The sequence below is a fragment of the Strigops habroptila genome, chromosome Z, assembly GCF_004027225.2.
Source record: "Strigops habroptila isolate Jane chromosome Z, bStrHab1.2.pri, whole genome shotgun sequence".
Lineage (NCBI taxonomy): Eukaryota > Metazoa > Chordata > Aves > Psittaciformes > Psittacidae > Strigops > Strigops habroptila.
In genome coordinates this window covers 88,001,792-88,027,438 of record NC_044302.2, presented here as the reverse complement: position 1 = coordinate 88,027,438, position 25,647 = coordinate 88,001,792, and the positions used below count along the sequence as shown (strand labels likewise).

Sequence of the window (25,647 nt, the reverse complement as noted above, 5' to 3'; positions counted from 1 at the left end):
AATGTCAATTTGAAGTCTGTTCCAGCATGAAGAGAGAGGAGATTTCTGCATTTTCACATGCACTGTGAACAAAGTTATTAGTATCAGAGAATAAAAAACATAAAAAAAAAATCTCTGTAAAACGGTTTTTTGTAAGTGCTTTTTCCACACCAAAACAGGCTATGGTGTAGAACCTGGTATTTCTGTTTACTTATATATGCTGTCAAAATTTGTAAATCTAGGATTTACATCTCTCTACAGATAGGTTGCAGGTAAAGAATACTGAATTTCTGTACACATCTATATATAGTCCATGAAAATCCAGATCTAAATGCCTGAAGTTGTTCCATGTTATGTGCACCAACCAGTGATAAAACATAATATTTTGGTGACATTTGTAATTTTGGGGTGATTTGAGCAGGTTCCTTCAAAGAGTATTCAGCAGCACCAGCTCTTCACATGGAAGTTAGCATCACCTCCTTTACAGTAGTTGTCTGTGGGTTAATCTTACTGAGTTTATGGCAGAAGGACAAATAAGGGAAATGCTTGCTTCAGGTCAAGCTGATAGCTGGGCTAGGAAAATAGCAAGAAGCGATGGGACTGGTTTCTACTCCATGAGAAATTCAAGATCATCAGTTCACACTGCATCAACTTGCTTCATTCTCAGGATCTTCTACGGTCTCTGGATTTAAAAGAAAAAGAAAAACAAGCAAACAAACAAAAAAGATAATGCACCAGACTGATACTGAATGCCAGAAATTGGCTCAAGGGAGGGAATAGTATGTGACTTTGACTTCACCAGCCAAAATGCTGGACAGTGAAGGCAAACAATCTGCAACTTTTTGAGTTATGCTGAGAAATGGGTCCAGGTCATCCTTGTGTATTCCCCAGGGGCAAAGCTGCAGCTTGAGAGGAAACACGTGGTGCTGTTTGTGTTTGTTGCTTCTGAGCTGGGCTTGGGACAATCCTCCTAGGAGGTTGCATGGAAAATAGCATGTAAGATCCCTGAATGCCAGTTCACAGCACCATCCCAGTTACATGGAAAAGCTTTCACAATGTTTTTGTCTTGTTTTCTTTTGACTCTGGTAGGAAGTTGTTATCAGTGATCTAAAGCCAGGCACTCCTCACCGTGTTAGTGTCGGAGCATACGGCTGGGCGGGGAAAGGACGGCCCAGCATGCCCAGAGATGTGACAACTTTATCCCAAGGTAACACTGTGTACATGGCTTTCTGTTGCAAAACTGAAAAGGGCATGTCTGTAACACAGCAGACCACTGCACCTAAATCTCTGCTGTGTACAATATTGTAATATTTTACTATTATTTTTCCACAAGTGTGGGGTTTTAGAGGGGAAGCAGGTGAGTCTATGAATTTGATTCCCAAGTCTGTGGGGTTTGGGTTATTGTGTGTATTAGCCCATCTGCTTCTGTAATCTTTTGCATTTTTTCTGTCTTATGCAAAAATCCTTTGCATTTTTTCTGTCTTAGATAAATGCATGCCCCCTGCACCGCCCCATCAGCCCCAGATCGTGGTAGTTTCTGATTCAGAAGTTGCGTTATCCTGGAAGCCTGGGAGTGAAGGAAGTTCTCCCATCCAGTACTACACGGTGGAATTTATCAGGCAAGTTTGCCAGTGAAGTCTGAATTTCAGTGTTTATGCACTACAGGATTTTGTTTTTACCAAAATTGCACTATTAAACCACATATATATTCTTCTCGTGCTTTATTTACTTACCGTATGAAGTATACTTAGTTTTCTGAAGTGTTAAATTACTGTGAAAATTTAAAGACAGAATGAGAAATCTTTTTTTTTTTTTTGATAAAATCCTGGTAAGATGTACCTTCTGACTGAAGAAAATGACATCTAATTTGATCTGTTCCCTTTAATAAAGACCTGAGCAAGTGAAGTTTTGGGTTTCTTCTGTCATCAAACACTGTTGAACCATGCTGAGAAAAAAAATGTGTGGCAGAACAGTTTCCCTGAGCAGGAGTACTCTGGGCTGCAGAGTCCTGAGGATTGTGAAATCAGTATGTTAGGTGGCTTTACCTGATGAAAGTCTTTTGGATTTTGAGCTTGCAGGACTCAGACTTGCTTTGTTATCCTAACGCTAATCCAGTTTACATGAAATATTGGCCTCTCTGTTTAGATTTTTTTTTGGAGGAGGTGGGGTGTTGGTGTTCGGGTTTTTTGGTTTTTTTGGTTTTTATGTTGAACTTTCTAAAATTTTTGGTAATAGAACTGAACCATGAAAAGTTGCCAATCAAGTTGCTTTTCTAAGATGCGTGTGAATGATCAGAAGGAAGTCATTTTGTCTGCATGCACAAACAAGTGTTCATACCTGACAGTTCATATGTTTGTGTAAACTAATATCTGCATACAAAACTATTCATTTTCAGTTGCTTGCCCCTATGTTTACCCTTACAGTAAATGGAGAAATCGAACTCTGGAAATTTAATCCTTTGAGTGAACACGATGACAGGTTTTACTTGAGGTTTCTGGGTAAGAAGAGAGAATTGCATCTTAAACTACTCTGAGCTGTAAAGGTCAAAAAATGTTCTTCAGAAAAACATATTCAGTTTTTAAAAATAATTGTTAAAACAGACAGAAAGAACTATTGGTTTTCAGTGCTCAAATTATGGTTACAACCTAGAAGATATTGATGTAATGAAAAGAATTCCCAGGCTGAAAGTGAACTCTTTGTGTTTGAATTGAAATGCCCCATATTTAGTGGGAAGCAGTTCAATGTGCATTGTACTGGGAGACAGGACATGAGGGCTGAAGGGGCATTATGGCCATCACGTAAATGGTAGCTGCAGCATTACTATGAAATTTCTCCAATATCTATTTTTTTAATAGAGTTGTTACCTGAGTTTTTTTGGTTTTTTCCCATCTTTTCTGTCTCATTTTCTTGGTGGATGGAGAAGGGATTTTGCTGGGTTTTCATTTGACTGACCTTCTGTTGACTCTCTGCTTTTGCTGGGAAGTGGAGCTTGCAGGTTTTTGTACACCTTTTCCTAGCACCAGGGGCCTGCTAATGGAAGAAGAAGTGGGTACCATCTGTCCATCTGATGCATTGGAAGTGCACCCTTGAATGCTTTTGTTCAGCCAGGGAGTGGAAAGCTGCCTCCACTGTTTGAGTGGAAAGATGCGAGTAATTGAAAGTTCAGTGTTTTGTTGGTTTTAGACTTTGGGAAAGAATCTGCTAACAGCACAATGTTTTGATTACACTGTTTAGTTTGAGGTTTAAAGCTAAGATGGAAGTGTATTTGTTAATTTTGGGATTACGCTCTTTTAGACTTGGAAGCTTGCTTATGTATTTGGAGAAAGTTCAATGAGCCATAAGTCATAACAGTAGTTAGAGGTAAAGATTTAACTTTAAACTTCTTTGTCTTTTTTTGCATATAGTTTTAATTACTATAATATGTATTAACATGAGTTAAAGCTGTTAATTAAACCAATGTAAAACCAAAACTGAAGAGTGCAAGTAAATTTTAAATTAAGTCCTCTTATATCAAAGAAATACAATACTATCCTGTGCTTTTGCAAAATTAATGACTTTCTTATGCAAATCTGTTATTTTTGCAGCACAAATGTCTAAAAGCTGACACTGTTTAAATCATTTCCATCCTCTTAGAACTAATTTTATGACTATAACCCTAGCAAAACCATGCTAGGAGACCGAGAGGAGGGAAAAACACTCTTCATTTGCTCAACTGTCATATTGGGGATTAAAACCTCATGAAAAATCAATACATTAATTGTTTGCACATACCAGAATCTAATCAGAACCAGAGATAACCTGCACTCTGTTTCTGCTCAGGATCTAAATTTAGGCCTTTATTTAGGCACTTGCATGGGTTTCCCTCAGGACCTTTTGGTTCACTATAGGCAGCGAAGGGCTGCAAGCGTTTTCAGATGTAGGATGAGCTGGGCTAACTCAGGCTCTGCCCTGCTGCTGACTACAAGAGGATGCTACGGAGACCACAATCCCAACTTGTCTAAGTGCTTATAATCTGGAGGGCAAATGTAGGTCTCACTGCTCACTGCACAGTTCATAGGCAATGGGTAGAACAACGTGTTAAACCAAAACCAGGTAATGGTGTCTGTGGAAGCTTGCAGATTCAGTGTACATAGTCTGTTGGTTTGTGCTGATTAATATTTTATGACAAATGGCATTCTTATGAAAGCTTCTGAAGTGAGACTCCAGACTTAAACATACTAGTTGGAATGTTTTTCCTAAGGATTCTATAAAAAAATAATTCTCAAATATGTCTTGGATATTTTCATATGAATACTCCAAATACTAAAGTTTTTAATCAGTTGAATGACTACCCAATTATCTAAACTTGGAGACTAACATCCAGATTTTTTTAGTTGGTGAACCTCTACAGAACCACAAGTGTTTCGACACCTAAAATCCCCTAAAAAGGATTACATCAATTTTCATCTTGGCATATAGATGTAGTCAAGAGCTTTTGAATTAATCTTAACATACCCAAAGAACCCAAAACAACAGATCTGATCAGGCGACACGTTCTAATGCTCAGCAAAAATAAATACCATTAGTAAGTTTTTCCTGATTCATGTATGAAACAGATGCACTGCTTGTGAGGGTTAAGTCCTTGAAGAGGTAGTTAACAGAGAAGGAGGAGTGGCAGATGTAGAAATTAGTGAGGAAGTGCTTAACAATGTCAGACAGCATCAGAAGATTATTTAAGAAAAGAATGAGGTTATCAGATTGTCTACTTTTCCTTTTGTCAGAATTGACCTGACATATTGTTTAATATATTTTGTAGGAAGTGTCACAATAAAGCTAAATAATTAGTAAAAATCATATCCTACATGTGTTATTTTCTACAATTTGTATTTTCCAGAGTCAATAAGAATGTACTGTACTTCTCACCATAATTATTATTTGTAGGAATTTTATTTTTTTAAAATTGTAGAGATGAATTTGCACTTGAGTACAAACATGGCACAAAAGAACAATCAAAAACCTTATAAAAATTGGATTGCTAGCAGGTGCTTCACTCTGTTAAATCATTTCCAGGTGATTATAAGGGGAAGTTCAAGTGAAAATAAAATTTTCCTGGTCTCTGCATCAGAAATATTTCCTTTCTTAAATGAATCAATCCCCAGATTACAACATAAAGCAATAATCCAAATGTTTTGGTTACATTGGGACAGGATTCTGCCCTTGGTTTGTGTCCATCCAGTTCTATTGACTTCATCCATATGTTCATTATCTTAAAAAACCTCTGAATTTGTCACTGGACAGATTCTTCCTGCATGGCATTTCTGTGTTGGGGATGCACAGATGTAACTTCAAGAGCAGAACAGGCCCATGGAAGTTTTCTGGTTTTCCTGTACACAAATACAACGTCCAGAACAGCCCTGAGAAGTCTTGTCCACAGACAGAGAGACCCGTGCTAGGGAATGTAGTGCTGCAGAAGGTGGAAAAAGTGGCATTAAAATAAGTCCTTCTGGTGTAAAAGTTGACACAAACTGAAATTTGATGCAGAAAAGGATCATGGAGGCAGTTTTCAACAAAATGATCTGAGCTTAGAAAATGCAGGAGCTGGCTGGCCCTGGATGCAATCACCAGCTGAGTTTGTTGTGTGCTTCTCCCCATCTGTTTGCCATTTTTCCATCTTGTACTGATTTGTTCGCACAGGGAACGTTCTGGAGAAGTAGCAAAGGTCAAGTGATAAATCTTCCTCTTTCCCTTTCCTTCAGCTGCAGATGCTTACATATTTGCAGGCATTTCCTTTATTATTCACTTCTGCAGAAGGAAGTCTTGCGAGAGTCAGTTAGTGAAGGTGAAGGCTAGCCCACTGTTTCTGTTATCTCCTGAATCTTTGTAGGATGCAATACCTCATTTGGGTCACTTTTTCAGAGGCATGAATTTCCATTTGGGCTCAGAAGTAGGCAGGGTATGTTGTAAAGAGGCTGTGAGGCAGCTCTTGAGCTAGCAGAAATTCCTCGGGCTGGAATTAGAGCCAAAAAAAGATGTCTACAGTAATATTGAAAACACTACTAAGCGAGCATGTGGAAGGAAGCAATGTTAACAGATTTCATTTGGAAAATGCTACACCATTTCATTTTGGCCCCAGCATCAAAAGCTCAGAGAAGGCAAACAATGAAAAAGTAACCAAAATAAATGCTCCTCTGTCTACCAGGAAATGGTGATAGAGGGTAACTTAGGATGGTCTGCTTAGCTGTCATTACATCTAACTCATTTGTCTGAATTTATTTTTATTTTTAGAGAGACAATGAAATATTTGCATTCTGTATGCCATTGTACCCTGGGAAGCTGGGTACTGCTGCTTTGTCACTGCATTTGCCATGCTGGCACAAAGCAATGAAACCTTAGTGATCAATGAATCCTGTATGGGCTAGTAAAAGGAAACATACATTAACTGCAGCATTTCCTTCCAGCTGCAAATAAACAAATACAAAATGCCTGCCTGGTGCTATAATTTTCATTGGAAGACTGTTGGAGACATTTGCAGCTAGTCCTATGTAAACATTGGTAGATTCTGGGAGCACTTGGAGGTTATTTCCTGTATTAAATATCACAAGGACATATTAGAAAAGGGCACTGGAATAATTTTCTCTGAAAGTCATTTCTGTCCCTATTTTACTTTCATAGCCCTCAATCTGAACATTTTGGGTAGCCTAGATTTAACTTTTGCATTCTCATTTTGTTTGGTTTTGTTTTCCTTTTCTCGTTCAGTTCTCTCTTTGATAAGAAAAGACCACTTTTTGAGAGAGTAGAAATGGTGTGAAAGCAGCAGAATACTCTCTCAAAGTATTCTGCTTTCCAATGTCCCCCTGCTTCAACATCTGAGACTAAACTGCCATGTGAATGGTTGCACTGATTTCACAGTGATTAAAATGGCACTTTGAGCAAATATCAATTTGCAGCTGGTTTCCAGTATGAATCAGGAGTAAAACAGGCATTGTTCAAAGGCAGACACAGGAATTTTGTTGCAAAATCCACATACATACGCCAGGTTTTATGCATTATAGTTCTGATTTGGTTTGTGGGGGAAGTTTTGTTTGTTTGTTGTTTTTTTAAGGAGACAAGACTTTTGATCCAGATTTTCTAACATGGCTGGATTATTCTCATTGCCTAAGAGATCAAATGTTAGATTCTCAACCTGCTAATGATTGTATATGTTTGAAGGGACTTATTGACATTAGAGCACAAACTCTTGGAAATAAATCAGTATCTTTCTCTCTGTTGCGAAGTACTGTGTTTATACAGCCAAATAGGGGACTGGGAACTGCAGGTAACATATCTCCATTTGAAAATGGTGAACACCAAATCCACGAAAACAGAACTTGATTTTTCAAGCTGTTGTCTAAAAAACCTCCCTGGCTTTATAAGCAAAATCTGAATATTGGGGTTGTGTTGCTGTATAGTTTTGATGTCTTAGGCTTTGCAGCTTGGTAATGGTTGCACAGTCTGGCCCTTTAAGAGTGAGGGATTTCAGTGATGATTTAGCATTAATTTTCTTTTAATTTCCCAGGAAAGTTTAAGGGCAGTTAATTTATATAGCTTGAATCATTTATGCTCTTGGCTTTGTTTGACCCTGAAGGCCAGATCTTGACAGCAATTGGACGGTAATAAGAGAGCAAATCCAGATGGAGTCCATGGTTCTCAAAGGACTTCTCCCAAACACCAAGTATCAGTTTGCTGTCCGAGCAGCAAACTCCTATGGATCCAGCCCTGCCAGTGCACCGAGTGACATCATTCGAACATTCAGTGAGTAGAATCACTTATTTGTAATTAAAACTTTTTTGTAATTAAAATTTATTTTGTAAAAATAAAGTATTACCTGTAAATGAAGTGTGGCAGACTGCTGGTGGAAAGAATTCCAAGCACAGGTGAGCCAAGTCTGATACCTCTTTGTCCTCTCCATGAAGCTTGAAGCATCCTGTGAAAGTCAAGCCATAAGCAAAGACGTGAAAAGGACCAGGCAGAAGCACCCTCATGGTGTTCCTCTGCTCTGTAGGTCATTGTCATATACTTTTACATCGCTACTTACTGATTTTTAGTGCTGGCTTCATACAGAACTGATAAGCGAATATCATGGAGAAAAATGAGAGAGACAAGTCTACTGTTAATCTTTTTTGTCCTGTTCTTTGAAACTGAACATTATATATTACATTTATAATTTAAACAACTCTGAAAGACCAAAATAAATCTATACCGTTTACTGAGGAGTAACGCTCTTAAACTATTAAGCACAATCATGAAAATAATGACGTAAAGAAAAAAGCATTCCTTTTTGGTCAGAAGCTGTATAGCAAAAATATTAAGTAAACATGCATTCAAACATACTTGAGTAATCACAGATTGTTAACTATTACATTCACATTTATGTAGCGATTTAGGCAATGCACATTGCAATAAGGTGTGGGTCTTGAGCATATCTTCCTTGGGGTATAATCCTCTAGTGTGTCTGTGGGCTGACTTTGAGGTGCTGTTGCTCCTCATCATCCCCGAAGTCATAGATGTATGTGAGAATCCCAACCAAGCCACATTGACAATCATACAAATTATATCTCTGCACAGCAAAATACCCAGTGTCACAAAGAGAGTCGACGCAGGAAGCAAAGCCGAGACTGACAGGCTGTGGGGACTAACTATATCCTTAATGTGCCAAGCTTTTTTTTGAGTTAAAAAGGTCTCAGTACTTTTAAGTCCCAATTTTGAAAGCATTTCTAGGGGACATAATGCCATGCAAGAAAATACTTGGATATCATTTTGGCAGATTAATGAACTATAAAAAAGAAGAACAAAACTGACTTATTTTCTTTTCTCACTTGCATGCTCAAATGCAAATAATGTTTAATTAACTGGTAGAAAAATGATCAGCTGATATTCAGGTAGGACTGTGAGCTTTGCAAGGAGAATTTGCATGCAGCAGAAATGTGCACCTCTTCTTTAGTGTTATAGTGATCAATTTAACCCACTAAGGATTTATTTCTAAATTTCTTAGCTATGTTAGAATCGCTTGTTTTCATTGACTTTTATACATCAGTTTCTATTCTTTTTACCCTCTGTCATCAACTCAATCCCTTGAACAGTTTTCATGAAGTTTATCAAGGCTCCTGAACTAAGTTTAACTTCTGAAGCAGATGTTTGGGAGAACATGAAGGATCACCAATACACTGGGTTTCCTTGGCCCTTGGATCCTCAAGGGTCAGCTCCTGTTGCCTCAAGCACACTTCTGTGCTCCTCGGTATCCTGTTTATCTTTGGATAGGAGTGGTTGCATTCTTAGGCCAGAAAAGCTAAAGTGTTTAGGTTTGTTATGAGGGTGGAGTAGTATTTATGCTATGCTTATTACTGCGGTACTCTAGGAAAAGCATGAGGAAACTGGCTGTTCTGCGAAGACCTGTTGAGATGCCTCTAAAACACGGGTTTCTGTCAATAGAGCTTGGAATTGAATTCATGCATGGTGCATGCAAAGACTGATTTCTGGAGAGGTTCACAGGGGGCATGAGCTTGATTCTCTGTGGCTGGATCAGATCTGAAAGTGAATGTATTATGCATATTGCACTGTTCTCTGAGGAGGCTCAAAAACTGTGTGCCGGTCCATGGCAGGCACATTGGTGCTGCTGTGAGGTTGGTCTCCCTACACCAAGGGGCTGGCAGTGCTTGGAGGAGATCCTCATGGGCGGGCAGAGCTTCTGCAGCCTAGGACCATGTCATGTCCATGATGTGCTCCAGCCATGCACCGGGTCTCTTGTACTTAGGGCTACTTTGTCAAAAGCCAGGCTCTTGGGCAAATACAAATGTGGTTCCTTCACCAGTGTGCTCTTAAATCCAGGATGGATTCTGCAACTAGGCTTGAAAGCTATGTATAGCCACTATTCATGAAAGCCTGTGTTACCCTGTGGATACCTGTTTTCACAACAACCAGCTTTTTGCAGAGGAAGGAGTGGTGTTCAGAGGCAAGAGAGAATGCCTTTAAAAATAAGTTCTGTGGCCTTCTGGAAGCAGGAGTGTAACAGACTGTAGCAGCTCTCACTTGGCTTTAGCTGTGTAAGAAACTGTTTCAATGTTACCCAGATACACAAGTACATTGTGCATTACTAGAACAGTTAAACTTCTGTTGTGAAAAAATGTTCCTCATTAGTGCTATGCATAGCCTAAACATTTATGTTTCCTCAACACACTAAAAAATCCCTGTGAAGAGTGGTTTAAACTGTTGACAAGTTTCTTGTAAGAAAAACATAGCTGTTAAGCTCAAGGGCAACAAAGTAAAAGTCCCTCCTAGTTCACACAATGTATCTGCATCTTCCCCCTTCAAACAGCCAGAAAGCCAATAGTTACCTTCTTTGGCCTAGTTGCCCATCCATTCGATTGCTCAGGTGTAGACATCGGGAGGATTTGATGTCTTCTGGGTCCTTGTGCTTTTCAGCTGTCACTGCAGGAGGGCATGTGCCTTGCAGGTGTCTGCCAGGCACCTGTCAGGCCTCTGGGGATGTCTCAGTTGCTGTAATGCATCTCAGATGGCACCCGCTAAGTGACTCTCTCAAAGTGCCTGCGGGTACCTCTTATTCACCTATTGTTGCTGGAAGGGTGTCAGATAGTTGGCATCTCTGAAACTGAAGCATCTTTGCTCTTCAGGGTGCACATTACTATCTTCATTATTACTACAGTTCCTCCTCCTATGTATACAGTGAAACATGCCACGGATATTTGACACTGTTTTCTGACTCTGTATTCCTCAGAAATACCTGAAATATCTTGGGGAGTTGGCAGAAGTTCGCATGATATCTGGGTCCTTTGCATTGCACTTAGGCTGTGTGGCACCAAGGTCCCTAATGTTTTTGAATTCTAAAATTATGTTGCTTTATTCTTGTATATCCTGGATTTTTCTGCTCATTTTGAAATAATTCGTGTTTTTCTGATGCTTATTTTAACTGACAAACAAATTTCCAGCATTACCTCAGATGCAGTGGATCTTCAGGTTCCATGTTACACTGCATAGCTCTTCTAGGTAGTCTGAGACAGAGGTGAGTCCTGCAGACACTGAGTCCAGGATACCTGAGACATTTTCTGCTGGAGTTTATCTCATTTTCATATGTAATTCTTGCACTTTGGTTTTAAAAGGTGGCTGGCTTTGCAGTACTCTTGATTGTATTTTCAAGCCAGCAGAGCAAAACCATTGTCTTTGCTAAAATGTTGCTCTGAGGGGTTGCTGGCAGTATCACCTAATGTGAGAGACCTCCCAGGCTCCTTGCAAGTAGAACATGTGGGCTTGATTATAAGCAGTTACCCCCTTACCTAGTAAAAAAGGTATGCTTGGTTTATTGCTCCACTTTCAGGGAGGAAGGAGAAGGCAGGTTTCCCCAAGGGTTCTCATTTATTTGTGATTTGGCCTTTTTTTTTTTTTTTTTGGTCCCTAGAGGGAAATGATGGAATAAATAATTTTTTGTTGCCTTTCTTAATTACAGAGCAGGTTGTGGGTATTTCACTTGCGTGATTGTTGGGGTTTCGTTTTATTAAGCTTTCAATATGTCATGGACAATTTGCTTGAAAACAAAGGATTGCACATGTCCAGTTTAGTAACAACAAAATAAACTGTCCCAAAGAATCAAACAAACAAAGTGTCATCACCTGCATTGCTTAAATAACATTCGTCTCCTGGGGAAACAGATGGGGTTTGCACTGTGCCTGGAAGGTCACCAGCCTTGGGCTTTGCCAAACCAACAGAGGAAGTGTCTTCTGTTAAAAATACCATTCTGCCTGTCTCCACAGCAAATTGGCAGAAGGGGCTGCTCAGTCAGGGTACATCCCTTCCTCTGGTCCTGGCTGTCACCGCCAGGCTAATACCAAGCAAGGCACTCTGCACGGCACTTGAATGTGTCGGCTGAGGCTTAGGCACAGGAAAATGGATGTTCCTCGGGCCCAAAACTTAATGTAAATGATGCTGATGTGTCCTGGAGATAGCAAACGGAGAAGATTTTCCTCAGCACTCTTTCCCACAGGTCTCCAAAGGCTTTACAAAAGCAGTGTTTGTATTTATAGGGACAGGGACAAAAAACAAGAAACAGGCCAAGTGATGTGCAATGCCTCACTGTGAGTCACTGACAAGAATAAAACTCAGATTGAAATGTTTTTTGGATTCAGACCTGTGAGGGTTCTGCATGAAGGTGATCTGTCTGCTAAAAACACTTCCATTCAATCTGCCCATGTTGCAGTGCCTGCGGGTCTGTGCTCTGCTGTGTCTCCTGGTCAGTATGCTGGTGGCCACCTAATCAGCAAAACAAAAGTTTGTGTGGCTTTTTGTTTGTTTTGAGGAAGATTTCTTTTGTAGAGCTTAATCCCTGATTATTTGGACAGGATCTGTCTAAAGTGCATGACCCCCCACAAGTTTTCCAATTAATTGTAAAACAGGATTATAGGACCTGGTAGAGGGTCTTAACCAGGCTTCATCTCCTTGTACACTGAAACAGTAATTTAATGAAATATAGCATGCTTATAATCTCTGCACTCATTGTTTTAGTACTTGCAGAGTACCACTTTGCTTAATTGTCACCCATTATGAGATGAGCTCTCCACGAAAACAATGCAGTGCTCTTAATAGATGGGCTTGTGTGTGGATTTCTTTGCAAAATGTCGTGTTAGCTTCTCTGCTTTCTGTTTATTTTGTAGTTTTGTTGCATCACGTCACACATGACTATCATGTCACATCCTGTGAGCCAACACCAAACGCAGGGAAGAGCGGGTGACTGAGAATCCCATGGGCTGTTAAATTATATTATCTGTGTGTGTACTCACCTGTATAAATTCAGGTATATTTAGAAGAGAGTACATCTCCATGATTTCATTTCTTCTGGGTGCGTTATATGTTACCAAGGCTGCTCACAGATCAGCAGGTAATGTAGAATGTGCTGGCTGAAGCTCAGGTAGAGGCAGGGGGGAGCAAAAATAGAGATCTGAGGCTGTGCTATAGACCTGTGGATGTAGGAAGACCTTCTGAAGTTACACTTTCCCTGGTGGTGCCAAAATTATGTCCTGAAGGTCTTTGAAGAAGGGTCTCAAAGCAGTCTTTTCTACCAGTCATAATAAGCCATACCTTCTTTGCTCTCTCCAGGCTGTAAACACTCACTAAGGTGAAAGGAATCTTTGTCTCATTTAAAATAGTGGGTAAATTTCATCTCCCACGGTCATCTGTTGGAAAAGCGTGGAACATTTTGGTCTGCCGGATGAAAGAGGCACACCTTTGGCTTGGGGAACTGCCCGTCTCTCCCAGGCTACCAGGTCTCATTGCAGGCTGGTGTTTATTGATGTAGTTTAGTGGCAACTCCACTCAAATCAGGAGAGTTGCACTTCTGTAAAACTGGCATGGCATTAAAATCATGTCTATATGTGTAAGCAAGTGTGTATCTGAATGTGAACTTGAGACTAAGATTTTCCTAAGTGTGAATATAAAGTTACTTCATTTTCTGTATTGCTTCATTCCTGCAATCCTTATTAAACCTAAATCCCATTAAGCCAATAAAAAGTTTGCTTGAGAAGAGAAAAAAATTAGGCAGAATTTGGACTAAAACAGATACTTTTTTTTTAGGTTGCAACTTCTAAATTAGAAAATGGAGTTTGTACATCACAGCTTGTTTGAATACAGATTAGATTGTTTTAACTGACACATGATTGTGTTTTTTCCTTTCTTCTTCCAAACTTATCTTCATGATTTCTGTTACTTTTAAGTAGATTACAGTTTCATCCACTAGAAGAACTGAGTTAGTTCTGAAATAGTTTCAGACACACAATATAAAGGCAATAAGTAATATTACAGACCTGACTTAAGAATACTCACGGTATTCCAGTGAGCTGAAAATTGCTACATCTGGTGGCAGAGCCCAGCTGAGTTGGTGCTGGGCTCTGTTTTGTTCATGCAATTTCTGTTACACAGCAAGTCATATTTCTCATACTTGTGTTTGAGCTTTTGCACACTGAAATTCTGTTGTAGAAAGGCATGTCATATAAAATCACTGTTGCCAAAGAATGATATTCTGTTGCAGTGATGGATGGAAAAAGCTAACCTTGCAGTTGGACTAGATGATCATTGTAAGTCTTTTCCAACTGAACTATTCTACTTTGTTCTACTGTACTGTACTGTACTGCACTGTACTATACTCTATTCTTCCTACCTTCCTATCTGGAATAAATTTATCCTGTGGTGGTGATTAACCTGAGTGACTATACAAGTGAATACTAGGAATAAGAGGTTTTGTCCGTATTTTGATAATACCTATTGTTCTACATAAGATGGAATTCATTTCAGTGAATGAAGGAGTGAGACCAGTTCATAAATGTGCCCATTTTCCCAATAGTAATCCTTTGTCTGTGCATTCAGTCACTAGCAGAAATAATCTGGACATAGTTTTTCCAGTTGGTGTCATCTCATTACCGATTGTAAAGCTATGAGTTCTCTGCTTAGCTCAGTTGGTAGAACTCTGTGCTGAATAGTTCTATTTAATATTCAGTTAAATTGTATTATTTACAGATGATTAGGTATAAATGTTAGAGAGGAAAGACTTACATGCTTTCTCTCCTGGTCTAGCATGCTCTTTTGGTTGCAATTGTGCATGCCTCATTATCTCTACTCATTTGCCTCTGATTTTTCTGCATGCTAATATAACATGTAAACCCATTGATAAGTAACTCCCACAGAACATGTGGCAGGGAGCCAGTTAGCCAGCCAGTGCACGTGTGTGTATCTAGTGCACATATTCTTGATTTCGTAACTGTCTGCCAGGATTTCTGGCTGCAGTCATGGCAAAGAAGGAGAGGGTACACAAAGATTTAGACAAGTGCTTTCCTGCCTGAACCAGGTCAGTGAGTTTGTCCTTTATTCTCCACTGAGATAGGTTGGAGATAGCAGACCCTCGTTAGACTGACTCAAACAGCCTGACAGCGCTGTGCCCACACTGCTCCCTCTGAAAGTCTGCTAAGCTTCTTTAGCTTCCACTGGCTCCACTGGGTTGTTCAATGGTGGTAGTGAAGCTCTTACTATCATGAAGTGGCATTTTCTGGGTTGGCATGTATCTTTTCTGTGGACAGCCACTGCCCAGCAAGACTGTGTCTCTGAATGTTGTAATATGAGAAAGGGAAAAGTTAGACCTAAAAGCTTTGATTTTGCATAAGCCCTTTGTCCCCTTCTGGCTACTAGTCTCAATATGAGAAAACACAGGCAGCATGTGGCTGTTAAAATAAACACACGCACATGGTCAGTCCGTACAGAGGCTTTGTAAAGCAAGGGTTACTGATACTGGTTTTAAGTGATTGCAAAATATTTTATGGAAAAAGCAAATGTATACATTCTGTTGTTTTAATGATTATCAAACATTTGTCTATTTTTACCTTGCTAAAATGACAACGATAATGATGCAGTTACCTATACTACTTTTCTTCATTACTTCTGGTAAATTTTAATAGCTAGAAAGCATAAACCACTGTTTAAGTAGAAATTGCTATGTGAAGTGCAGAAAAGCACAGGTATTTTCTTCGAGGACCCTCTTACTGTTTAAACTGCCTGTTTCCAACCTGGTGTCCTTCACATCACAGTTAAGTGCTCCAGGGGGAGGCAGACCAGATTATGCACCTGAAAAATGCATGATGTTTGTGCATGTTTCTTTTTTCGAGGTACAAAATTATTTAAGAAAATAGCCCAAAAAGGCTAGAATTAGCATGCTGATTTCTAAGTCCTAGGCAGAGCATGTCAGGAAAGCCCTATCTAGATGCATCTTTGTTGCTGTTCCAGTTATTTGATCACCAATAGGGCAGGTATGGGACTGTGTATTTGTAAAAAGGAAAAATTAGGTCTAAAAATTTAGATTTTGCATAAGCACTTTGCCCCTTTCCTGCAACTAGTCTCAAATCTATGCTAATTTAAATGAAATTAATGTGGCGGCCCCATCCCTGGCAGTGTTCAAAGCCAGGTTGGTCAGAGTTTTGAGCAACCTGGTGTCCCCCCTGGCAGGGGGTTGGAACTGGGTTATCTTTAAGGTCCCTTCCAAACCAAACCAATCTGTGATTCCACGAAAACAATTCAGTTGTTAAAATGTTGTCCACGCCAAAAAAGTTGAGCCATTGTCCTGGAAGAATGATGGATAAAAGTCAGTTTGCAGTAGGAGAAAAACTGAGTTTTGCCTGCTTTGTTTGTTTAGTCACTTAGTAAATGACTAAACGAAGGTCTTCACTTTGTCTTAAGTTGCACATGTATCACTCGGACAGCATCTCCATTCTTCAGGCTGACACTTGCATTTTCTGTAGAGTTCATCCCCATATTTCCATGTGGCAAATCAGAGGGTGGTAAGATCTGACTTGCTGTATGTAAAGAGAAAAAAATGTATGAACTGAATACGCCAGTCATGTCTTTTTAGGCTCTGAGGAACTAGGAAGTGGAAGCTATGGGCATCGATATATCACAGGCACAGTGACTGGTGATGATGATGGATTTGAAATCGATGACTCTGACTATGACATTTACATAGAAGAGGTAAATCTCAAGATTTCACTTTGCATTTCTCTTTTCTTCATGGTCTTGATATTTCAAGTGTCAGGAAGTTTAACAGCTGATATTATGTGCTCAGATATAATAATGTTTCTTTTTCTTCAGTGAGGATAAGTTTATTGCTTTGGCTCTGTATCTTGGAAGGTATTAATTTCATTTCCATGTAGCATTTTAGGTGTTACTGAATTTGTGCTTCTTCATTTCCTTTCAGCTCAGACCTCTTCCTGCTATTAAAGGAGGCAACAGAAAATTTCTGATTGAAACTAAGGTCACACCAGGGTCTAGTTCCAGGCTCCTGACACGGGTCCTTACAACCACTTCTGAACCCACTACTTCCACTCGCACCACCACAAGACCCTCAACCACAGCAAGGGCGACTACAGCTTGGGCTTCGAGGAAGGGCAGCACATCTTCTGCCACACGCCTCTTTGATCTGTCCTGCGATGAGGCCATCTGTTCTGCAGACAGCTTTTGCATCAACGACTATGACCGGGGTGGCTCACGCTGCCACTGCAACTTGGGAAAAGGAGGAGAGACATGTGCGGAAGGTAGGTTTCTGTGTGCCTGCTCCTGCTGGCTTCCCTTTGTTCAGGGCAAGGAGCAGCTTTGGGAATGTCTGGCTGGGCTTCATGGATTTCTAAGGACAGCAGCAGCTTCCACATCTCAGTTTAGACATCACCCCCTTTGCTTTTCTTTCCTCAGCTAGGTGTAAAGAAGTTGTTCTTTAATAAATGTGAATGCAGAACCTGTGTGAATGTGCGCAGGGGAGGTTCATCTTCCTTCTCCAGCCTAGGAGCGGGAGGGTGTTGGAGCCAGGTACATTGGTAGGCACCCAGGCCTGACAGGGTCCAGCCATGGCATCCAGAACTTCCAGCAGGGACACTTTGATCCTTGCCTTTTGCCTGCAGCTGAAGCCCTGAACCACCTGCATTTATAGTGTGGTTCGTTGGATAATGCTGATTCTGCAGCAGGGATGTGAAACAGAGTCCCCATTGTAAAACCAGTTCCAGAGGAGGCTTTCCTCATGGTCTGCAGGGGACAAGCACTGAAGTGGTATCCTAAGCACTCATGTCAGTCAGCCCTGGGCAAGGGAGGAACAAAACCACCTCCCCAGTTCAGAAAGCATGACCAGTCAGGATTTGCCATGTGTCCTCTTGCCTCTCTGCAAGGCCGGCTGAGCCAGGGTAAGAGCCTGCTGAGCTGAAGGGCACCATTCTGCTTCTCCTTCCCTTGCTACCTTCCTCTCCCTCTGCAGACCTAACCTCATCTTATTGCTGGGTCTGAAGTTGAGCTGGTCACCTGACGAGCCAGTGCAGGTTGTTACCCAGGCCACAAGCGGATCACGTTTTCCCCCATCTGGAGTTACCTTTCTTCTGGTTTGGTGACCAAGGGGTCAGATGAATGCCAGAGCTTCTGCAGAGAAAGTGTTCTGTGGCTTGTCGTGGTGCTGTCCCACCAGCTGAAAAAGAGCTGATCCATCCATCTGCATGCTGATTGACCTGCCAAGACCCTGACACATAGCAGAGCATCAGAGAACACATTTCTTCTGCAGGCTTGTGTTAGACATTCATGATGCACAGCGCTGTGCACTGGAGAGATACATACACTGAGGGTGTTTGATCTCCTCCCGGTGCTAGAGTAAAGAGAGCTCATTCTGAAAACAATCTTCTGTGACTCAGTCACATGGAACAGCTGCAGATGTGATTTTTGGCCTTGATCAAGTATGAATAGTCAAGGATTTATTTGAACTGACATAACTACATACAACTTGTAGAGCGGATTTGTTAATGTCAGTCCAAAACCACCATTTTTCACAAGGGAGTGTGTTATTCCTTGGTAAGCAGTAGCATCATGTACCAATATTTCCTTGTCCTGAATTTCTCTGCAGCAGCCAATATTGTTAAATAGTATATTAATCTGAATGAAAACAGACTTTTCTTTACACAGCTGCATGATGCTCTGGTACAGTCAGTTCTGCTTTTGAGCAGGGCATGAGTTAGTTGCTGTCTGCTGCCGTTGCATTCAGGTTTATAGCACCAATTGTTTTCACTTCAGCCTAAAAGGGTTGCATTGCAAATAAAAAACACTGAGAGAGCTGAGAAAGCTGTCTCCAGATCCAAATATGTAATAAAACCCCACTGAGTATTCAATTAGCAAAGAGGAATAAGACTCCTCAACCTTCCTTCCTCATTAGACTTAGATCCACAGCAAAAGAAAAAAAAATCAGGTCTGAAACAATGGCTGTCCTCAGTGTTTCATAGGAAAATGAGCTGCAAACATAACAGTAAGACATATCGCTGATTCTCTGTGCTGAAGCCAGGGTGGGACTAACATAAGACAAGAAAGGATTGATAACTGCAGCTGACATGAGCAATATGAAGGGCTACTCTTGCAGCCAGTAATGGAGATATGCCTGCAGGGACTCTCTTCTTCCTATCACTGCCTTTAGATTCTGCCATGAGCTGACTTGCAGGAAGTTCTGGAAGCTGCTTGGCTCTTATAAGCCATCCAAGGATTCTGCATATGCTGAACACAGCAGCTATGGAGCAGCAGTGACCAATGTGGTTCAGAATCCGGACACATTTCCTGCATAGGTTTTTATAATCCTGCAGAATAGAAAATTACTTTGTTGCCTCTTTGTTAAATGAATTCTTAAAAGGAGATATATATGAAGTTGATGGGTTCTGTCTTCCATAAAAAGGATGAAAATCTGGAGAAATTTCCACTGAAGTCAGTGATTGAACTGTTGAGCACTATTTGGCCCTCAGTATCCTGCTTCTTTCCAAGTTCACCAGGTCCTTGGGAATAAAGGAATTAGTTGTGAAAGGTGGTGGGAGGACAAGGCAAGAGGTTAACTGATTGTTGACTGCTGCAGACTGATGGTTGTCTCTGGAGGAACTCTGCTTTTCATTTTCACTTGATGTTATTTAGTGCTAAATGTGTATATTGATTTCTATATGGGAGAAAACTGCTAAATAACATGCTTCTGTCTTTGCTTTTCAGATATTACTATCCAGTATCCTCAGTTTTCTGGCTACTCATATATCACCTTTGAACCACTGAAAAACTCCTATCAGACATTTCAAATTACCCTTGAATTCAGGGTAAGTTTAAGCAATCCCAATCTCACATAGTAGCTTTAATTTTTATTTGCTTGTTCTGATGCTGTGGACAACAGAACAATAACTTAGCTTCAGTATAGCTGAATTAGTAATTGTGGTGAACCTATACATAATCTTAATCTCTAGAGATCTTGCTTCACCTTCGATGAATGCAAATGAAGTTGGTAAACTGAGCTAAAATGTTTGGATCCATTATTGGTAGGCAGTGCATGAGAGAATCCCTGGGACTGTAAGTATTGCAGACTAGCAGCAACATACATTTGACAAGGTTATAGCCATGTGAATGAGCTACAGGCTGAAGTACACCTGGTATTTTTGTGAATTACAATTTGGAAGTGGCACTTAGTATCTTTGCATTTAAGAAACTGTGATCTTGTTGTACTGAGGAAAACACTGCCCTATATCCAAAGTTCGTTTCATACTCTGCAGGATTTAAGTAGGCATTATATTCCACCTCTGAAGTTTGGGACAACAGCTACTAATACATGCAAGATACTGGACTACTTAAACTATAGGCCTGAAGTGGTGGGGTACATTTCACGGTGACTTGTGTTAATGCTGTCTGTGTATTACAAACAGAGCTGATAGGGCTGCCTGTAGGAAGGGTGGCTGAGCTCTCGAATGCTCCCTGCTTTCACGTAAGGCAGACTTGCCAGCCTCACAGCCTAGATATGAGACGGTCACTAGAGCAGCAGTAGTCTGTTGCCTCACATGGTGATCTAACACTCCTCTGGCAATTTGTCAGCTTAAAATGCAGGACGGCTGCAAAAAGCCACTGTGTCATCTGCTATACACATATGGAGAAATCCTGCCTGCACAGGTTGTTTGACTTGAAAAGTGTCAGGCTCACTGAACATGTGATCAAGGTGTGTGTATTCATGTGCAGTAAGTCTAATGTGTTTACACTTAACAGACATCCTAGGACATCCTTGCTAGACTTTGTGCTCAAAGGTATCATATGGGACATGTCTGACAGCCTTTAATGCTTTCAGGTTTCTTTTTAGGTCTGATAGTATCATACTGTAAATAAAAGAGATGTTCTTAAACCATTTAAGCATGAAGGCAATGTTTCTCTAGGTTCTTCAAATGCAGGATTCAAAATTAATCAAAAAAATTCTGATTCTGCCAGTTAAAAACTCCATCTGAAAAATGATGTCCCTTTTCTGGAGAACAGTCCCCCAGTGCTGCTTGCATTTTTCTGTTACTGTGAGGCTTAGACTTCGATATTTCATGTTAATGCAATGATTGCAGGCTGAATCAGAAGATGGTTTGCTGCTATACTGTGGAGAAAATGAACACGGTCGCGGTGATTTTATGTCACTGGCAATCATCCGACGTAGCATCCAGTTCAGGTAAAACCTCCACCTTCAATCTGATATAAAGAGAAGGGGCCATTGCTGTCTCCTGGGAGTGCTATATGTGATGAATATTTTCCATATCTTTGATTTTTGCTCTAAATGGAGTGTGCTACTGTGCACGAAATGAATAGTGCTACTTCATTTAACAATTCTTCAATATTTTTTTCTCTCATCCTTCTTTAGTATGTGGACTTGTGCCCCACTGAATTCTTCTCACTCAGACCTTGGTGTAAAGGCAAATTTTTCTTCAAGGCATCAGTCCAGGGCACATTGCTATGTCATCAGAAATGTCAGTGAGCCACTGAATTTGCTAAGCTTATGCTATATTGAACTGTGCAGTCAATGTTTTTGTTTCACAGCAAAAGAACCTGCAAGTAATGTAGCAAAATAAAGGATTTAATGCCAGCAAGAGGCCTGGAACTTTGTCTTGCATCCCTTGTTTAGATTAGAGTTGCAGGTTTTTAAAATGAAGATGGCGGGAGTTTTTTGCAGTCCCATAAGTATGAAGCATGTGAAATAATATAAAGGATCTCCTTACTTGGGAGGTTGAGCCCTTTGAATGTGGGGAATAACAAAGTGGGTGATTAATTGTGTTTCTATTCACCTGCACTGAATGGTAGTTGAGAAAATGGCACCTCCTGGAGGTCTCCTTGTCAATCAGTCCCGAGTTTCACATAGAATCGTAGAGTAGCATTGCCTTTTACCAGGGAGCTAGAAAAACTCCCAAGAGAAATTACTGATAGAGATTGTATTACCCCCTGTCTTGAAACAGGTTTCAGCTGTTGACAAGCTTAGCAATGCACTTGGTACAGCCAGAGAATGCACAATTTTCTCCATGGGAGAGAGACAGATAATGAAGTTTAAAAGTTAGAACAGATCACATATAGACCTGCTGTCTGACTTTCCTGTGGTCTGCTACATGCAACATAAAGCAGAGAAGTTTCCAGGAGTGAAAAGAATATTTGGAACCTAAACCCAGCTTTCAGTTATGTGGTTAATGTGTGATTGTCACCTTCCCCTCTCTGTCTCACACTCCCAGGTTCAACTGTGGCACTGGAGTTGCAGTCATAACGAGTGAAAACAAAATCAAGCTGGGGAACTGGCACAGTGTCACTTTGTTCAGAGATGGGACAAATGGCTGGCTCAGGATGGGCAACGATGTTCCAGTGACAGGAAAATCTCAGGTAGGCAATCCTACACCTGCAGCTCAACCTTGGGCTCTCTCAAGATTATGTTGACATTTTTTCTTGCCAGAAGTCTGATCAGATTGTTAAGGTACATTTTTAGTTATTAGTTTTGGGACATTCAGTGAACCAGGATCACTGTACAGATTACTCTTCCACATACTTAGTCTAGAAATCACATCGATAAATATCCTAGTGCTGAATCACAGTTTCCCTGTTGTCCTCCATGCTTGCTCTGCCACCCTTCTGCTACACTTTGCTAGTCTCAGATACAGGCTGTAGTTTAAAGTTTGCCAGGTTTTACAGCTGCTGTTCCTGATTACTTTTTTTTTCAAGCCTTGGAGAGCTGCTCTGCTTCCTCAGCTAGAAAAAAAATAGATGCATATGTGTATATATTTATCTATAATATGCCTATAGCCACACATGTTTCGTATACGGAAGTGCAATTACATGTGCACCATGGACATAGATATAAGCACAGTAATGGAGATAGGCATTCTATCCTGATTTATGTTAAAACCAACAATTTCATATGAGGCTGACAGGAAAAAATATAATAGAGAAAGATGTCTTGACTTGCCCGTCTGTTGGCAGGCCAGAAAATGGAAGTGAAATTAAGGCACTGAAAACAGACAGTTGCAAATTGTTTTAGATGTTTTTCCTCTTCCCTTTGATAGCCACTATTAGCATGCTATCCCTGGCCCTGAAAAAAGTGGGTTCGGACATCTTATCACTTTACACTTACTTACACTGAAGGGAAAAAAATGCCAGGCATTAAGTTCTCATCAGCTGGAAATGACAGAAGAAAGGATTTCAATGTCTGTCACATGTTGTGATGTGTTACCAATGCTGTGAGGCCAGGCAAAGGACAAATGTGAGAGATACATCCAGTAGAGACTAAAGCCATTGTACAGCACTTTGGTAAGAAGGCATCTGGCTGTGCAGGGCTGTGATCACCCATAGCCAAGAAAGATGAGTCAAAAGAAAAAAGGTGCAACAAAGGGCTAGGAGGAGGATTATGGTTCACAAAGTCTTTTAGAAGACGAGTTTGTCAGTGGACACACATTTTCTAGCTGCAGCTACAGCAGTGAAAAAGTTATTTGCTTCAGGTGCTGCTCTCCACCAGAACATGCTGCTACTGTAGTATTGTTGCTCCAGCAAGTACTCCTCAGCCCTTCCTAGTTAGAATGACCTGAATTAGTGTCAGCAGAGTGGTAGAGTTTTCTGACCTAGCTCATTTTAACTTGAACAGTATAAAGAGTGACGACAAGAGAAGGGGAGTTTGACAGACCAAGGCAGGCAGGAACACCAAAGGTGATGGGAGATGGAAAGTAATAGGAGGCAGACTGGAGAGCTGTATGCCCACAGCCCTGACATATGCCCACTATGAAACCCCGTGGGCATCTGAACTCTCTTTAGTCACAGGCTCCACTGAATTATTTTTCACTGCTGAAATTGAGATCCATTTGATATGATTCTGCAGTGCACTGTTCAGTGAACACCCGTAGATTCAATAACCTGCGCTTATTTAGTTTGGCAAAATATAGGCAATATAATTTATTGTTACAAGTGCTATGAGGGCAGGACTAGGGTGAAAAATACAGAAAGATTTTAGGTCAGTGCTGTCAGAAGGACACATTGGTAAAAACTGTCCATGAGTAAATGTGGCAACTTTGAGTGTTTTCTTCGAAAGGACAGTGAGGTTTTGAAACAACCTTTGAGTAGAAGGCAAAAGACATGTATTCTGACCAATTAATAGATCGAATCATGACTCCGTTGCCCATGATGGCATGCAGTTTGACTCAGTTGTCAAGAAAGTTCTATTAGATTTTTGTTGTTGTTGTTTCTCCCTGTGCACTGTAGCAGTGTTAGTAAACTTCTATGTACATTTCTATAGGTAGATTAACAGCAAAAAAAAGATGTGGAGTAAATTTAGTATTCACAAAGTGAGCAGAACCCCACTGAAGTTGTAATTTTATCAACTTTTTCTTGACAGGTTTTACTGGGTTTTTTTGTAATTTCATTATTATCCAGTGCCAAGCATTTTCTAGGTTTTGTCCAAAAGGCAGGATCACATTAGTCTATGTCCTGCAGCGCTTAGAGTTTAAAAGGCAAATGATTTTGGCAAAAGTAAAGGATGAAATTGCAGCAAAAGCAAGATCACAATCCCTCTGAGGAGGGATTTTTAAAGTTTTTATTCTGCTTTTAATAGTTGAGTTATCATGATGGATGTGGGTGCAAAAAGTAACATTTAAAATGGTAGACTGATTGGAGGAATGACTAATGGAAAAGAACTACCCGTGAGCAATGTACGTCCGTCCCAACACACTTCTTTGTGGAGAAAAACAATCAATTATACCCAGTGTGGCTTAATTAGTTATCCTGTGTTATGTCTGTTCCACATCATGTCATGCTCTGTTTTCTCTTCAGGGCCAATACACTAAAATTACGTTCCAGACTCCCTTCTATGTTGGTGGTGCCCCCAGCGTGTACTGGCTGGTCAGAGCCACAGGCACCAACCATGGGTTCCAGGGTTGCGTTCAGTCGCTCAGCATCAATGGAAAGATAATTGATATGAGACCCTGGCCATTAGGGAAAGCTCTCAGCGGTGCTGATGTCGGTAAGTGTAATTGCATAAGGTCTTCAATCAGTGACAAACCAAGGGTTGCTTTTTCACCTGTTGAAGTTGAGCAATGGTCTAGGTTTGAGAGATAGAAGGTGTAATCTCTATTTTTGGCATGGTATTTCTCTGTGCCTTTGCACATTGGTTTTGATGAGTCTGTAGTAGCAGGGTTTATCACTCTGTGCAAGTAAACATCACTGTTTAGTATACCAAAATCCGTTGTGCACACCATTATCCCACACAACAAACAGTAAAACCCATTCTCACGAGCAAACAGGAAACTCGGTGTTGCTGATAGAATTATGTCTGCATGAGTATTTCTGCCAGCATCTCTCAGGATGCCTCTTCATGCTTCTGATTGACACAGTCATGTTGTTAGAAATCAATAGTATGTACATGGTGTTTGTATTTAAAACACTGTGGACCCAATAAAATGTGTTTTGCCTAAAGGCATCATTGCACTTGTCCAAAGCAAGCAGGGATCTTTCAGATCCACAGCAGTGCTATGGCTATTACAGAGGGCTTTATCCATTAAACCCTATTACTACTGAGGTAAATAGGCTTTTCTGTTAACTATTCATTGTTTTTTAATTTCCAGAGTCACAATATGTTTTAAAAATAGCATGGAATAAATTCTTTCAACAGCTTTATGAAGTGCTATTATAATATTATCTCCCCTTCACAGATTAAAAGATGGAGAAGTGGGGAAGTTAATTAACTAGTTCTATTTTATTTATTCATCTTTATTTCATACGTGTAATGGGCATTTGAAAAATAAGTCAGGGCAACAAAATCCTGTTTTAATGACCTCCTAATGTAAACAGTTTAAGAGTAAGAGT

General features: G+C 40.4%; 1 protein-coding gene across 1 annotated transcript in view; it reads left to right on the top strand.

Moving 5' to 3' along the window:
* Window positions 1-25,647, top strand: part of EGFLAM (EGF like, fibronectin type III and laminin G domains) — a 76,302-nt gene that overhangs the window by 25,657 nt on the left and 24,998 nt on the right. The window contains exons 5-13 of the mRNA XM_030469871.1: window positions 1,069-1,186; window positions 1,466-1,598; window positions 7,583-7,749; window positions 16,391-16,506; window positions 16,733-17,069; window positions 19,525-19,625; window positions 20,895-20,995; window positions 22,041-22,185; window positions 24,616-24,805. Of these exons, the coding sequence (XP_030325731.1) occupies window positions 1,069-1,186; window positions 1,466-1,598; window positions 7,583-7,749; window positions 16,391-16,506; window positions 16,733-17,069; window positions 19,525-19,625; window positions 20,895-20,995; window positions 22,041-22,185; window positions 24,616-24,805 (1,408 nt within the window). The remainder of the gene's footprint in view (window positions 1-1,068; window positions 1,187-1,465; window positions 1,599-7,582; window positions 7,750-16,390; window positions 16,507-16,732; window positions 17,070-19,524; window positions 19,626-20,894; window positions 20,996-22,040; window positions 22,186-24,615; window positions 24,806-25,647) is intronic.